The sequence below is a fragment of the Microtus oregoni genome, unplaced genomic scaffold (assembly GCF_018167655.1).
Source record: "Microtus oregoni isolate MIOR12 unplaced genomic scaffold, Mior012 000028F_ref0000031, whole genome shotgun sequence".
NCBI lineage: Eukaryota > Metazoa > Chordata > Mammalia > Rodentia > Cricetidae > Microtus > Microtus oregoni.
In genome coordinates this window covers 3095842-3113411 of record NW_024543087.1, presented here as the reverse complement: position 1 = coordinate 3113411, position 17570 = coordinate 3095842, and the positions used below count along the sequence as shown (strand labels likewise).

At 46.7% G+C, this 17570-nt stretch overlaps 1 protein-coding gene across 1 annotated transcript in view; it reads right to left on the bottom strand.

Annotated features, from left to right (window-relative positions):
- Ulk4 (unc-51 like kinase 4) overlaps nucleotides 1-17570 on the bottom strand; it is a 303260-nt gene that overhangs the window by 239414 nt on the left and 46276 nt on the right. Inside the window, exons 18-19 of the mRNA XM_041677287.1 lie at nucleotides 10372-10479; nucleotides 6465-6548 (exon numbers count right to left, since the gene is read on the bottom strand). Coding sequence (XP_041533221.1) covers nucleotides 6465-6548; nucleotides 10372-10479 — 192 coding nt within the window. The remainder of the gene's footprint in view (nucleotides 1-6464; nucleotides 6549-10371; nucleotides 10480-17570) is intronic.

Below are 17570 nucleotides of genomic sequence, written 5' to 3'. Positions count from 1 at the left end.
TATTATGGCACAGGAAAGCCCTGGAGGTCACGCTGTGGAGGATCCTTTATTGACTGTTTTCAGCCAGGATCCTAAATTGACTGTTAGCTGAAGATAAGATGCAGCGAGGAAGTTCTGTGAAAGTGACAGAAGTAGAGACATTGTAGCAAGTATGCCGGCAGGCAGTAGAAACATTGTTGCTGACCAGAAGTAGAAACATTGTTGCTGGCCAGAAGTAGAAACATTGTTGCAGACCAGAAGTAGAAACATTGTTGCCGGCCAGAAGTAGAAGCATTGTAGCAAGTATGCCCGCCTACTTAAAACATGAGCAGACACCTAGAGGAATAAACCCCTCCAATGTAACACAGGCAGGAAGGTCTCCAGTGGAATTCATCACCCAGATTATTCATACAAGAGAACATGGGAGGTGTCTCAACTGGAGCCCCCACCATATGACTTCAGAGAACTCATACTGGAAATAAATTTTGAAAGTACTGAATCTTACAGACGCTGCAGCTGGAAGGCCCATGTTAGAAACCACACAGGAAAGTCTGCTGTAGAAGGACAACAGATGTGAAAGGTTTCTAGGGTATCAACCCTAAGCAAACATGATCGTTAATTTCTCACGGTCAACTAACTGCATTTAGAATCAACTAGGAAACACACCCTTGAACAAGTCTGTGATGTCATGTCCAAAGACAATTAACTAAGGAGAGAAGTCCTACTGCTCAAGTCAGTGATACCATACTATGATCTGAGATCTTAGGTTGAGAAAAAAAAAGTTAAAAAAGGAAAAAATGGAAAGAAAAGAAAGTCAGAATTCTTCCTTCTCTGCTTCCTGCTGCACTGATGTAGCGGCGTAAATGAAGGCAGACAGAAATTATAATAATATATTCAGCTTTAATTGGCTAAAGAATTGAGGAGTCCAAGCCACAAGTTCCCATCATTGTGGAACTGCCTGCCACCATGCCTTCCCTGCTTTGGTGGACTGCATGCCCTCAAACCGCAAGGCAAAACAAACCCTTCCTCCCTCAGGCTTCACCGGCCGGGGATTTACCAGAGCAACAGAGGAGAGTAACACAGCAAAGCACAGAACAACTTAGTCTAAAATAAAACCAATATGCTAAATGTGGAAAACCTTCAGCAGGCTCTCTCCCTTGTGTTTATGAGAACTCACACAGAAGAGAGCTCCTTCTAAAGCTAGAGTGTGACCGACTATTCAGAGAATACTTGGGCCTCACTAAGCATGAAACCCTTCTAAAATTAATATTGATTAGTGTAATAAATATGGAATAGTCAGATGGCTCAGTTTTTCAGGAAACAAATATTTTTGAGAAAATTATAAATGTGGGAAATCCTTCAGTTAGAGCTGTCACCTTGTTGCTTTTCAGATGGCTCCAGAGGTAAGAACTTTACAAATGTAGCCCACAGTAGGAAGGAGAACTCATACGGAGGGACACATCCGCGCAGCTGGCATGAATGTGGAGCAGCATATGTACTGAGTACCGCAGCGCCCTGTAGGCATGCGCCCCATCTTCAACATGGGAAAATCATGAGGAAAAACCATAACTGGGTTTGTTTAGAGATTTTTGTTGTACTGAACATTTGACAATACAGAAAAGAAAGCTATAAAGATATCAATAAAAGTTTTCCTTGTTCTTTAAAATAAAGTCTTCCTTTAGAAGAAATCTTTGAATAAAGAAGAGGGGAAGTTCCCAGAAACCAGGCAGCCCTCACTCAACAGCAAACAGAGAAAACACAGCTCTGAGTCACTATGACCCAGCAGGATTCCTCAGCTGAGGAGCGTGCCTGTGGGAAGTGGAGCATTTTCCCCAAAAACTGGGATAGATGCCTGTGCTCTGGTCCAGAAGAAGCCTCTGCCCACAGTGTTCATTTTAACTAGAAACACACTTGTTTTACCTAGATGGAGTATTAAATAGATGTCAGAACACATTCCAAGAATGAAGCTGTGTAGAGAATTCTGAGTGCTTGTGAGAAAACCCGAGAAAACAAGAGTTGAGTCTTATGACCTTAGCTTCTTCAAACACATAATTATTTTTGGAATATTGATGTGGGATGTCCTTCTGTATATGTGTTGCTTTAGTGGTTAATGAATAAAGCTGTTTTGGCCTATGGCAGGGCAGAATAAAACCAGGCAGGAAATCCGGACAGAGAAATCTCTCAGAGAGAGAAAGAGTAGGTGGAGTCAGGGAGATGCCATGTAGCTGCCAAAGAAAAAAGACACCAACTGCCAACCAGAACAGTACCGGTAGGCCACAACCTTGTGGTAATTCATGGACTCTTAGAAATGGGATAATTTAAGATTTAGCTAAAAATATGCATAAGCTATCGGCCAAGCAGTGTTGTATTAATATAGTTTCTGTGTTATTATTCGGGTCTGGGCTGCCGAGAAATGAACAAGCAGTCTCCTTCTACAAAATGGCACAACAATAGGGAGCAACTACATCCACATAAAACCAGGGAGAGCTGGGAAGGAATTCTAGACGCAAAAGAACAGAATTTAGCACAGGTTCTTGGTAGCCACATTTGGTGTGGGGATGGGCTCTGTTTGCTGGCAGTGAGGGGGGAGGAGGAGGTGGCACCGCAGCTCCTTTAAGAGAAGGCTTCCTGGTTCATGATAGTTGCACAAACAGCTCTGGCTCTTTCAGGAGTCCAGGCACTTGAATAGAGTTTGTGGGCAGCCTGCTGCAAGTTATTTGGTGGTAGCATGGGTCAACTGCTTCCCAGAGTTGAGGTGGTGAGGGCAGCTCCCACCTGGAAGTCCCACAGCTGGCGGTAAAGGTACCTCCACCATATTGAAAGGCTGAGAGAGGCAGAGCCAGCATCCAGGGCCACAGCAACCAAGCTGCTTACCATTTTAAAAGTGTTCCTGGTCGGAAAATGATTGCAGATAAGCAAAAATAAACCTCTGAACAGGTCACAGCATGTTTCAAAAATGTACGTAGACTTGGGAGAGAGAGAAAAAAGTATAGACAAGACTACAGAGAGTCATAGATTAAAGGAGTAAAGGTAACAAAACAAATATGAAAAAGTAATAGAGAAAAATAAGCCATGTAAAGATGGAAAATACAGAGAGTTTGGATTATGTATATTATTGTGTTTTCTGTGAATTTTTTGACTGCAGAGAGACATTTGATTGTGGGGGCTGCTAAGTTAAACCAACATAAAGGTATCTTGAAAATTTGAGTCTAAGGATATGTTACTTTAGAAAAGAGGTTCTGCTTTTGTTTCCACGGAAGATAAGAACCTGTGGTTCCTTCCAGGCTACCATAGTTTGATGAAACAAGACCTTCTGAAAGTTCTCTGTGAACCCTAAGAACACTTCGCCCAACAAAAAGCAGAAAGCAGTTTGGAGAAAATTATGCCCAAACTCCCAAAATGATTATTTATAAATTTTTGTTTTCATTTAAAAGGGGTTGGGTATGAATTATTAATGGCCAGTCAATCTCTTTTTAAAAAAATGAGAAAGATATGATATAGCATTGAAAACTTTACATTGGTATGGACTGGATTTACATCGGCAGTTTTGTTATCCCAGGGACCACTGCACCCTAGCTCTGGGAGAACACGTGTGTCCCATGTCACATTCTGCAAGGACTCTATCAGTGGGGCAAATGGTGGCAGGTGGTCAGTGTAGGCAAGGAAAATGGGGTTCTCACTGCCAAAACCACACTGAACTGCTTCTCCAACGCAGAGAATCTTCATAAATTATAACAAATCTTGAACCTTCCCCCTAGACACACATACACATGTCAAGTCTTATGTTTACATGCATACACACACAACACATATAACTCAGGGTATAAAAACGCAAGCATGTTTATTGGCACAGGAGACCACTTCCTAAATATAATCCCTGTATCACAGACACTGAGAGAAACAATTAATAAATGAGACCTACTGAAACTGAAAAGCTTCTGTAAAGCAAAGGACATGGTCAACAAGACAAAATGACAGCCTACAAAATGGGAAAAGATATTCACCAACCCCACATTAGACAGAGGTCTGATCTCCAAAATATACAAAGAACTCAAGAAATTTGTCATCAAAAGAACAAATAATCCAATAAAGAAAAAAATAGAGTACAAACCTAAACAGAGAGCTCTCAACAGTGGAATCTAAAATGGCTGAGAGACACTTAAGGAAATGCTCAACATCCTTAGTCATCAGAGAAATGAAAATAGAAATAACTCTGAGATTCCATCTTACACCTGTAAGAATGGCCAAGATCAAAAACACTGATGACAACTTATGCTGAAGAGGTTGTGGGGTAAAGAGAACACTCCTGCATTGCTGGCGGGAGTGCAAATTGATACAGCCCCTTTGGATGTCAGTATGGCGATTTCTCAGAAAATAAGGAAACAACCTTCCTCAAGACCCAGCAATACCACTTTTGGGTATATATCCAAAGGATGCTCAATCGTACCACAAGGACATGTGCTCAACTATGTCAATAACAGCTTTGCTTGTCATAGCCAGAACCTGGAAACAACCTAAATGCCCCTCAACCAAAGAATGGATAAGGAAAATGTGGTACATTTACAAAATGGAGTACTACACAGCAGAAAAAAAAATAATGACATCTTGAAATTTTCAGGCAAAAGGATGGATCTAGAAAACATCATATTTGAGTGAGGTAACCCAGATCCAGGAAGACATTTATCATATGTGCTCACTCATAAGTGGCTTTTAGACATAAAGCAAAGAAAACCAGCCTACAAATCACAATCCCAGAAAACCTAGACAACAATGAGGACTCTAAAAGAGACATACATGGATCTAATCTATGTGTGAAGTAGAAAAAGACAAGATCTCCTGAGTAAATTGGGAGCATGGGGACCATGGGAGAGGGTTGGAGGGAGGGGATAAGCAGGGAGCAGAGCAGAGAAAAATGTATAGCTCAATAAAATCAAGAAAAAAAAAGAAAAATAAGCAAGTATGTTACTAAAACACAAAACTTTATCCATATTTTCAAATTGTTAGTAATAATTTAGTGACCAAATAGTATTCTCATGGGGCTGGAGAGATGGCTCAGCAGTTGAGAGCACTGACCGTTCTTCCAAAGGACCTAAGTTCAATTCTCAGCAACCACATGGTGGCTCATAACCATCTGAAATGAGATCTGGTGCCCTCTTCTGGCCTGCAGGTGTACATGCAGGCAGAACACACTGTATACATAGTAAGTAAAAAAAATCTTAAAAAAAAAAAACACTTCAGGGCTATCAAATAGTATTCTCCATGTTAGGTTATCTGCAAAACTTGCACACAGAGATGGAAAGGCAAAAATAAGAAACAGAGGACCCACTCTTTCACAGTGGAGCTACGGAGCTCTCCCGTCACCTGCAATGCCCACGCCCACTGTCTCATGGCCACGGAGTTCACCCCAGTGACCTGTGATGCCCATGTTCACTTTCTCACAGCCATGAAGCTCTCCCCTGTTACCTGCAATGCCCATGCCACTCTCTCACAGACACGGAGCCCACCCTAGTGACCTGCAATACCCACGCAAAGCCTGACTCCTAACACCTCTGGGAGTCCCCACTCCCAATGGCCAGTCTCAATGATACCAGTGGCCACATATAATCTGCCCCCTAATGACAGTGAGTGCCACCCCTTATCTGTCCAAACAAGACTCCACACACCCAGGACACATTTTTGTAGTAATTAATGTCTTTAGCCTCTGGCTTTTCCTTGGGTAGAACCATGTCAAACAGCATCGACAGACAGAGGCCACCAACCTGCTAGGCCAGTTCTAAGCACTCTGCACGGTGACATGGGAGCTAGAGGACAATGAGTCACAGGGCGGCTATCTGTGTGGAACTCGTGACAACAGCAACAAGCTCCTCATGGGGCAGGAGGGCTCACAGAGGACCACACACATCTGCCTGCCGGGCTGCCCTGGAAACATCTTGGACAGAGGCAGGGTAATTAACAGCATCTTATAGAGCAGTGGTTCTCAGCCTTCCTAACGCTGTGACCTCAATCCAGTCCCTCACGCAGTGGTGACCCCAGCCATAACATTATTCCGTTGCTACTTCATGGCTTTTGCTACTGTTACAAATCATAATGTAAACAAATGATATGCAGGACTCCTGATATGCCACCCACAGGTTAACAACCTCTGCTGCAGAAGACGGTCAGGCCATGCTGTCCATACTTCCCATCATCTTCTGCGGCTCCCAAGACAGGGTTTCTCTGTGTAGCCCTGGCTGTCCTGGAACTTACAGAGATTCACCTGCCTCTGCTTCCTGAGTGCTAGGTTTAAAAGTGTGTACCACCATACCTGGATTTCCCATCATCTTTTAAACAGGGCACTTAAACAAACAAGGATGCCAGCTTTCCCGGGGTTATTTAAATTCAGGAGCAATACTCAGTTGACAAGCAAGCCTGACTGCTGCAGGCTATGCTCCTCGCCTGGAGGGTGACTGCAGTTGCCAGGTCTGTGGAGAACAAAAGCTCCTTACCCCTTCCCGCAGGCACCTCATCAGCACAGTGTGCGCAGCCAGGGGCACAGTCCAGCAGTCCCTGGGGTGCTGGTTCTTTTCTTCCTAAAATAATGAAGGTGAGGGAAGACAGTGAAGATGGCGCCAAAAGATCTCCACCCGTCGAGCAGAAGCCTCCAACCCACATCTGAAGCTGTCCAGGTCCCGGAGAAATCACCACTGGCTCCTGACCCGGGTCTCCTGCTGCTGGGTGCACACAGCATGTCTCCTTCTTATGTGGCAGTGTTCTGAGCATCCCTTGCGCGGTCAGCTGTGCCCCAGCACACCGAGCAGCACCCGTTATCTGGAGTGAGGTGAAGATGCAGCACACGCAACTGCTACCAGAGTGATCACAGTAAAAACCCAGGCTCCAGCAGCCTCAAGAGACAAGGCCGGGCCACTCACCCTGTACAACCCTTAGACAAGGAGCGGGGAAAAGCAGAGGGAGGAAAGAATGTGCTGGGAGGGGGAAAGACAGAGGTGACTCCAGTCCATCTGCCCCTGCCCTCGCTCCTCCTTCCACAGACCCCATCCCCAGCCACTGGGATCACCTGGCCTACAATTCTCCACTCCTGTCAAAAGCCTGAAATGCCTTCCTTTCTGGCCATACTTTTGCCCTTACTGGGAAGTCCAGGGTGCGGGCAGATGTGTTATTGCTTCCTCCAGGTCTAGGCTCAAGCAGCGGGGTTTCTGCTTGAGGAAACACCACAGGTCAGAGTCCATGAGCAAAGTATGATCAGCACCCTTCGGCACCTAGACCCCACTCTTTGGCTTTTCCAGTTCTTTGACCATCCCTATTTCTGTGTCTAACCTGTGACCCTCCTGCCACTTGGTGCAGTGTCCCCTCCTTGGGGAGACCAGTGAGAAAGAAATAACCATGTTCACTCTGCACATGCCACTCATACTGGGAAGCTTCCCAGTGTCCTGAGGGACAGCCCCACTAACACACACACACACACACACACACACACACACACACACACTGGGAAGCTTCCAGTGTCCTGAGGGACAGACCCCACTCCCCCGCACACGCTGGGAAGCTTCCAGTGTCCTGAGGGACAGACCCCACTCCCCCGCACATGCTGGGAAGCTTCCAGTGTCCTGAGGGACAGACCCCACTCCCCCGCACACGCTGGGAAGCTTCCAGTGTCCTGAGGGACAGACCCCACTAACACACACACTGGGAAGCTTCCAGTGTCCTGAGGGACAGACCCCACTAACACACACACACACTGGGAAGCTTCCAGTGTCCTGAGGGACAGACCCCACTAACACCTCCGTCCACTTGGCTCAGGGCTTCATTCCCAGTCTGCTTTCTCCAGGCCCATGGGCAGCAGGTCCTCTATCACTCCTGGACACAATATGTCCCCCCTCCACTGATTCTCGTCTCCACCTCAGTAGGCTGACTGTCTCCCTCTCCAGACACCCTCAGCTACATAGTGTGCTCCAGGCCCCTGGGCTCCAGGAGGCGCCACCTCCTTCTCCATCACCTCAGATGACCACCGTGTGCTGGCTTCTCAGTCTCCTCAGCCCACTCCACCTGACTCTGCACCCCACTCCAGGTAAGAATACATAAACAGACAGTGTGGTCACCAACCATTCTGTGATGTGTGTCGTGTGTGGTGTGTGTCTATGTTCACATACATACAGGCATGACATCCAGAGGTTGTCGGCCATCTTTCCCGTGTCTGTGGCTTCTACGCTGAGGCAGCATCTCTCACTTGAACCCAGAGTCCACCTCATGAGCCAGCTTGCTCTGGGAACCCCATCTCCCACCACACTCAGCTGGCATTTATGTGGCTTCTGAGCTAAGTCATTTTTCCATCTCCCCAGACCCAAGTTCCCAGAGGCTTTCCTGTCACCACCCAGTGGGTTCTCTTCAGTCCTCTTAGACCTTCGTTGGCCTCAGCCCCAGCGAGGCTCCCTCTGCTCAGAGACCACTATTGCTACTCCCTGGTTCATTCTCCTAGAACCTGGGAATCCTCTATCTATTCCCTTCATTTAAACCAGAGCGGAGCTAAGAGGCTATAGTAACACCTTACTAGTTCTCTGTGCTCTTGGGGTGAGGCATCTGTCTGGGCCATGGTGGTCTTCCATCACCACACCTCTGCAGCCCTCTCAGCCCTCCCTGCCCACCCCAGGGCCTGCACACAATACATATATTTCCTTACTCATTTGTGTACTCAGTTACTGATTCATCTGTGATCCCAGGGTCCCACACCTGCTGGGCTCTATCCCCAACCCTCAAGAGGATACTTAACTAACGTACTTAGACCTGAGACTTCTAAACAGACATGCAACCACGACAAGACAGAGCTGAAGAAAGAACAAGACAGAAACATATTCTAAAGGAAATAAATACGTCAGGGTAGAGACGGGGGTTACAAAGAAAGTCCAGGAGGGGAAGAGGCTGGAGAGGGTGCAGGCCACTCAGGAGCCAGGGAAGGCTGGCTAGGTCATCCTGAGAAAGAAGTACAGGTGTCATGGGAGAAAGTGTGTACACAGATACACAGGCACAGCAGGGCAAGGCGGGCTAGAGACAGGAAAGTTGGGGAAACAAAACTGTAAAATACAGTGAGAAACCTGTCCAAACATGTATAGCTCACAGGTACGAGACGTGGCAACCCACAATTTTCTAATGCTCAGGAGTGTGAGATGTGATGGCCCACAATTATCTAAAGCTCACAAGTGTGAGATATGGCAGCTCACAATTACCTAAAGCTCAGTCTGAGCTGTGATGGCTCACAATTACCTAAAGCTCACAGTCTGAGCTGTGATGGCTCAGTTATCTAAAGCTCACAGTCTGAGCTGTGACAGCTCACAAATACCTAAAGCTCACAGTCTGAGCTGTGATGGCTCACAATTATCTAAAGCTCACAGTCTGAGCTGTGACAGCTCACAGTTATCTAAAGCTCACAGTCTGAGCTGTGATGGCTCACAAATACCTAAAGCTCACAGTCTGAGCTGTGATGGCTCACAATTATCTAAAGCTCACAGTCTGAGCTGTGACAGCTCACAAATACCTAAAGCTCACAGTCTGAGCTGTGACAGCTCAGTTATCTAAAGCTCACAGTCACAGTTATCTAAAGCTCACAGTCTGAGCTGTGATGGCTCACAATTATCTAAAGCTCACAGTCTGAGCTGTGACAGCCCACAATTACCTAAAGCTCACAAGTGTGAGATGTGACAGCCCACAATTATCTAAAGCTCACAGTCTGAGCTGTGACAGCTCACAGTTATCTAAAGCTCACAGTCTGAGCTGTGATGGCTCACAGTTATCTAAAGCTCACAGTCTGAGCTGTGACAGCTCAGTTATCTAAAGCTCACAGTCTGGGCTGTGACAGCTCACAATTACCTAAAGCTCACAGTCTGAGCTGTGACGGCTCACAGTTATCTAAAGCTCACAGTCTGAGCTGTGACAGCTCACAATTACCTAAAGCTCACAGTCTGAGCTGTGACGGCTCACAAATACCTAAAGCTCACAGTCTGAGCTGTGACAGCTCACAGTTATCTAAAGCTCACAGTCTGAGCTGTGACCACTGACTTCACTTGCACTTCCCCATCCTGCCATGGAAAGTTCCCATAGTCACGCGCACGTCTGCACGGAGCAGTCTCATTTAAACTGGGGTCTTCTTACTGTGGGAAAGCAACACCGTCTCCTCCCAAAGGACTCGAGAACACCAACAACCTTAGTCCCTTCGTTTAAAATACCTTGAGACTCTCCTAAGCTAAAGAGGGAGTGGAGGAGGGAGGAGGGAGGAGGAGGGACAGGAGAGGACACCGGGATCACAGGAGATCCCTTCCCCAGAAGTGGACAGTATCTAAGGGGAGATACCTAAGGATGTCTGTGGCAGGTTCACAGGGGCCAGAGTTCACCGGGCAGCCTCACCTGGGTGGCAACGAGGTAGATGAGCTGCCCGAGTGTGGGCAGGAGGCACTGCTTCAGCTTGCTGCTCCTGAAGTTCTCCCGGATTAATTCCGTTAAGAGTGTGATCGCCTGTAACAGGAAAGGGTGTCACTTCAGGGTGCCTCGCGGGGCTCCGCCTGCATTGTGGGAACACGGGCTAATATGGCACCTTTAAACAGCTACACCAAAGTTCACCTGAGAAACAATAAACTGTAAGTTCTTATTTTCTTTTTAGCAGTGTGGGTGCACCCACCACAGCACATGAGGAAAAGGAGCTGGTTCTCGCCCTCCGCTACGGGTTCATCTTGGTGGCCAGCTCCCTTGCCCACTGGGCCATCTTGCCAGCCCTGTAAAGCCCGCAGTGAGACACATCTGGACAGTGTCTGTGACCAAGACACCCTCGGTTCCCAGCATTTCTCCTGTTCCGTGGGTAACCCCAGACAACAGTCTTCTCTCAGCCACCCATCTGCAGTTCTCAGTCTCTAACGTTTATGTCCATGTAGCCGTATTCTGGGTATCTTCCCCTGGCCTCTTGGATTCCCACATTTGAGATTTGACCATGTTGTTGTACATATCTATAGCTCATTTTCTCTGCTCTAACATAATATTCCATTACACGGATATGCCACAATGCGTGTTTCATATCTGAAGTGTTCACGTGGTTGAGGTGTTTGCCTTCCTCTGCCTTCTTTCTTGTCTTCACTGTCGGCCACTAAGTCCCCAATCCTCTGAAACTGTCAGTGCCCAGAACTGGTCGCTAACAAACTAGCCTGAAGGATGGTGAAAGTAAATGATTCTAAGGAGAAAGCTGAGGACGGCATAAGAAAGCTTGACGTGTAGGAAGGAAAGCAAGAGAAAGCTTCCTTTCTATTATGTCTTCTCAATTATGTTTGATGGCTAAGGCAAAAATATAAAACTACATTTAGACAATTATATAAAAATAAAGCATTTGAAAGGGAGAAATTTTCTAGACCACCCTTGAACTAGTAAAATGATGACACTAATGGACTCTGACAAGTTGGTATAAAAACCTAGGAGCAACTACTAAACAAAATCTATGCAAGAGAAGAATTCAATAACACCACATGGAAAAACGTCAAAGGGAATCACATGTTCAGCAAACTCCAAGGCAGTAAAAAGGAAACAAAGGAATTTAAGGCAAACGGAAAACAAAAGTCAATTGTCACACACATGAGCAAATATTTTAATAATTACATCAAATATAAGTGGTATAAACACAGCAATTTAAAGACAGAGACTGGAAGGGTAGAATTAAAACAAAGCATGACCCAACTATAAGCTGCCTACAAGAAACTCACATAAAAGTTTAGTAAAACTGGTAGATGGACTGTGAAGGACGAGAAAAGTTGTAACATGGAGGTGGGTGGTCCTTGGACTTCCCACAGGGCAGGGAACCCTGATTGCTCTTTGGGCTGATGAGGGAGGGGGACTTGATTGGGGGAGGGGGAGGGAAATGGGAGGCGGTGGCAGGGAAGAGACAGAAATCTTAAATAAATAAATAAATAAATAAATAAATGGAAAGACCATGGGAGCCCTGCCCTTTCTGAATGGAGATGGAAGAGGAATGGATAGGGAAGGTGACAGATGGGAATGGAGAAGAGAGATGAGAGGAGGGACAGGAAACTGTGATTGGTGTGTAAAATAAATAAAAAATGTTAATTAAATAAAATTTTAAAATAAAAAAAAGTTGTAACAAGGGCAGCAAATGGAAATCAACGACAGCTGTATTGATAGAGAGACGTCTGAGAAAACCAAACTGATCAGAGGCCAATGAAACTTTTCATCACAGTGAACAAGTCAATTCAGCAAAAATATATGTACACACATATACATATATACATACATCATATACACAGACTGCTTACACACATACCTATACATATATATATATGTAAATTATCATTCATAGATTACACACACACATACATATAGTCTATACAGGCATATGTGCACATATGTGTTCATATACACATCATAAACATAGGTGTGTATGCACATACACTTGCATACCCAGAGACACATATGTGCATATATACATAAATACATCATGCACTAGACATGTATATGCATAAATGTTCACATACGTGCATGTGTATATATGTGCATATATCATGTGTGGACATGTATGCATGTGCATGTTCACATATACATATACTCATATATCATATACATAGACACATATGCATGTTCACACATGCATATGCATGCATCATGAACACAAACATGAATACATATATGTGTTTAAATATATACATGTGTGCATGTACATATCTGCATGCATATATTATGTAAACATGCATATTCATATATATTTACGTGTGTGTGCATGTATACATAACATGCACACACACGTGCACATGCACCAATCCTAAATGTGAATCCCTAGCTATTAACCTGCAAACAATGTAAAGCAAACCCCAGAAAATCCACACTCACAGTCCTGTACTTCAAGGCCCACTCCTTGGCACAGAAGAACCTTTGATTTGAGATTCCCAAACATGGATGGACTAGCATGAGGGCGCAGAGAGGCTGGAACTGCGTGTGATTACACAACGCTGCTTCAAGAACACAAGGAGATCTCACTACAGAGAAAGAGCTGATGGTCATGGCCAGACATAAAGACAGCCACAAACAGCACCCAAGAGTGGGTCTGACCAACGGGACAAACCGACAGGGAGACTCAGTGTCACAGGCAGCCTGGGAAACTGGACAGCCACCCAGAAAATCACGAGGGAACCTCAACCTCAGCCAACACCATGCACAACTGACTCAATGGACCAGCTTAAACACAAACTACAAGCTGTCTAGAGAGTGACCATGAGGTGAAGTCCACTGTCGAAGGCTGATCTAACATTGAAGGCACGGAGACACTGTACCAAAAAGGACAAACGGCCAGCAAATTCACTACCACAGAAAGCAGGGAAATGCAAATTAACCGACAAATGAGACACTGCTGCACACCTATCAGAACAGCTAAAATACAACATCCCAGAGGGAGAGTCAGAACCAATTGGGGTGGTGAGAAGTAACATCACTCACACCTAGACAGCAGAGTGTGAACTGGGAAGAAGCCACATCACCCACACCTTGACAGTGGAGTGTAAATCAGGGGAAGAAGCCACATCACCCACACCTAGACAGCGGGGTGTGAACTGAGGAGAAGTTACATCACCCACACCTTGACAGTGGGGTGTGGATCAGGGGAAGAAGCCACATCACCAACACCTAGACAGCGGGGTGTGGACTGGGGAGAAGTTACATCACCCACACCTAGACAGCAGGGTGTGGACTGGGGAGAAGCCACATCACCCACACCTAGACAGCGGGGTATGGACTGGGGAGAAGTTACATCACCCACACCTAGACAGCAGGGTGTGGACTGGGGAGAAGTTACATCACCCACACCTTGACAGTGGGGTGTGGATCAGGGGAGAAGTTACATCACCCACACCTTGACAGTGGGGTGTGGATCAGGGGAAGAAGTCACATCACCCACACCTAGACAGCGGGGTGTGAACTGGGAAGAAGCCACATCACCCACACCTTGAAAGTGGGGTATGAATAGGATAACCATGCTGTAAACCAGCTTGGTGTCTTTAAAAGTCAGGAGTGTGTGCTGCAGCACAGGCAGAAACAAAACTGTGGTGAGTTTAATGCCAGTCTGTGCTGTATGTAAAACTCCACATCAAAAGCCAAAGTCTGGGGGTGCAGCACAGCGGCAGGCCCTCTGCCTGGCATGCAGAGGTGGGGGTGCAGCACAGCAGCAGGCCCTCTGCCTGGCATGCAAAGTCTGGGGGTGCAGCACAGCGGCAGGCCCTCTGCCTGGCATGCAGAGGTGGGGGTGCAATCCCTAGCACTGCAGAAATAAATAAATAAATAAATAAATCGACAACTGAAAAGGAAAATTAAACCTGGCAATTACTTGACCTGGACAGTTACTCTAGAGACAGGATTTGTAAAAAGCCTGTATCCAGCAATTCCTCTTGTAATTCCCAAGACTGGAAAGGCCCCAAGTGTCTGTCAAAGTGTTAATGGTGACTTCAGTGTGGCACAATTGTGCCATGGAAGCTGCTTCAAAACACAAAACAGGGAGCCAACTACTGATGCACAGACATGCAGACAGAGCACAGGAAACTACACTGCAGGGAAAGCCAAAGACTGCGCTGCTCGCTGTCTGAGCAGCACCCCCAAAGGAGCCAAACACACGGAAAAGACAGACAAGGTGGTAAGGATCTGGAGGGCCCTCGAAATACCGAGGCTGCTTTCCTGACCACAACCCAAGGGGCTACCACTGGGGGATGCCACTGGGAGTGCACCTAGCATCTGTGGAATTTCTATAGCTGCAGGAAAAATAGGCTCACTGAAAAAAAAAAATCAGACATCTTACACGCAAATCTCAGTCTGGGTTTTCTGTTTTTAGTGCTAGCATCTATAACCCACGGATGTTTGCAGAGGTGAGCGCCCCAGGAATTGAGATCATTTTAATGCTACACGCCCTTAAAGCCTTAAGCCCAAGGAACTGTAGTCAGAGTCTCGTAAACACACAGAGGGGAGTCACAACAGCAACCCCACATCCCACCTACAGAGTTAATGTGAGTGGCACTTAACAGGTCTCTGCAATACCATGATATTGGTTTCCCATTTATCTTTATATTTTAAATAAATATTAATATTAAAAAGAAAGGAAGGAGGCTGGAGAGGTGACTCAGTGGTTAAAAGCACTGGCAGCTCTTCCAGAGGACGGGGGTTCAAATACCAGCATCCACATGGTGGCTCACAACTGTCTTCAATCCATCTCCAGAGGGATCTGTCTCCCTCTTGTGGCCTCCTCAGGCACTGCACACACATGGTGCACATGCACATTTACAGACAAATGCCATTCACATAAAATGCGATGAGCAGGGTATCAGCATCTCTGGCCCAGGGAAGTGCGTTTACCTCAGACTGGCTATTGGTGGCCCCACATCCTGACTCCATCCCTCTTCTCTGCCTTCTTCCTGGAAATCAGAGAGCCTAAACCTCCCCATCCTCAGAAAGAGACAAGAAGAGACCTTTGTTCTGTCGTGTGGGTCCTAAATCCTCTCCTCAGAGCCACTGCCACACTGTGTCTTTACTGCTGGGGCTTGACCTCTCCTCTGACCTCCCACACTATTTGCTGGCTATCTATGGCACTGATAACCTTCTTATTCCCCAGTAACCCATTTCAGTGCCTCTCCTGAACCCACATGGAAGACCTTTCAATGCATACACACAATAACATAAACACAAAAGCACTTTGTCAAACTGTGTAGTGCTGAACCTCACCACGCAAATGAAGAGATTGGTGATAACAAAATCCCTTTGCCCACTTCTGACAGATGGCAAGAAAATATTATAAATGTCCTCCTACTGGGATTAGTTTATATTAGATAAACATGATATACGCACAACTGAGCTGGGAAAAAAAGAAAAAGGAAGGAAGGAAGGAAGGAAGGGAGAGAGGGAGAGGGAGAGAGGGAGAGAGGGAGAGAGGGAGAGAGAGAGAGAGAGAGAGAGAGAGAGAGAGAGAGAGAGGAAAGAAAAAAGTTCAAAGACCAAAATGAGACAGGAAAAAAAAGGTGAGAGGAAATAAAAAACTTGGCCAGCACACAGGCAGCTTTAACTCGGGAGAGCGGGTGGTGATTCTTGGTGACTTTGAAATGACTTTGAAAAGGAACAAGAGACAAACCCCAGGCTTTGTCCTTAGTGCGCTATCACAGACCATCAACATCAAGATGAGACCCCAAGGCTGTATGAATAAGAGATGGGTCACTCTGCAAGAGAGAGCCAGAAACAGGACTCTGGTGCTAAAGGAAGCAGTAAGAGAAACATTTCCCCGGAGACACCAACCAAGCAGGTGTTGCCGAGCAGGCATCAACAGTAGCCGCACCCCACACTTAGAACCTCCCTCCACCACAAGGACTGGGCCACAAGGGGTCGGCTAGGCTGGACACCTCAAACATGACCTCGGGCTCCAGGGGCCAGAGTGCTGGGATCTTCAGAGGCTCCCACAGCCTAGAGTGCACACAGCAGCCAGCTGTGTCCAGGGACACCAGGCAAGGGGGTCAGGGCACTGAGCCAGGGCTCGTTCTGCCCACACAGTGGGATTATGAGCTTTCAGATCTGCAGGTACCTACATCTACCCCCAGGGGAGCCCTGAGTGGTCTGGGAACTCCCTTAACAGAATTGTGCTGGGTACCCAGAACTCTACCGTGCCTCCAGGGTGGAAGGACACTGGCCTGAAAGCTGAGGTAGCCTGGAATTCTAGGATATTCCAGAGTACGGTCTTCCGTTTCACCCTCTGAGCCACCCAAGCCAAGGTGCGGGGGACACCAGCCTCTGAGGGGCTCAGCCTTCCGGTCCAGAGATGAAGTGGGGGACGCTGACAATGACCTTCATGGCTGCTTCTGTGCCGGGTCCCCTGCTGCGCCCATCCAGAAGGACCCCGATCATCACCACCAATCCACTTCACCATATTGATGACACTCTGCTAACTGGACCTGGTGAGCAGGACCCTGGGTCACATGACAGACGTAAAGAGACAGACCTTGAAAGGCTCACGGTGTGTGCCACTGGCAGTGACCTCAAGAGACCCACATGGAACATAAGGGAGTTTTCCTTCCAAAGAAAAGGAGGGGGGTTGGAGAGGTGGCTCAGTGGCCACAAACCCGGCTGCTCTCACAGAGGACCTAGGCTTGGTTCTCGGCACCTACACCAGATGGCTCACAGCTGCCTGTAACTCCAGTCCCATGGGATCCGATGCCCTCGTTGGCCTGTGTAGGCAACTGCATGCAGGTGGTGCACATGAAAACAGGGAGGTATATGCATATATGAAAATAAATAACACAAAATGCATTCAGCTGGGTGGTGGTGGCACACACTCTTAATCCTAGACCCACTGGGTCAGAGACAGGTTAATCTCTGTGAGTCCAAGGACAATCTGGTCACAAAGAAACCCTGTCTTGAAAAACCAAATAATAAACAGACAGACAAACAGATATTAAAAGATAAGTTATGATACTGCAGGCTGCCCTCCATGATAAGGTGGTCCAACAACTCTGGTTGTTGGAGCCCCCCACCCTCTTGCTGATCATTGGTGAGCCTGTGTTTTGAGGGAGCATGGCGGCAGCCCCTATCACGTG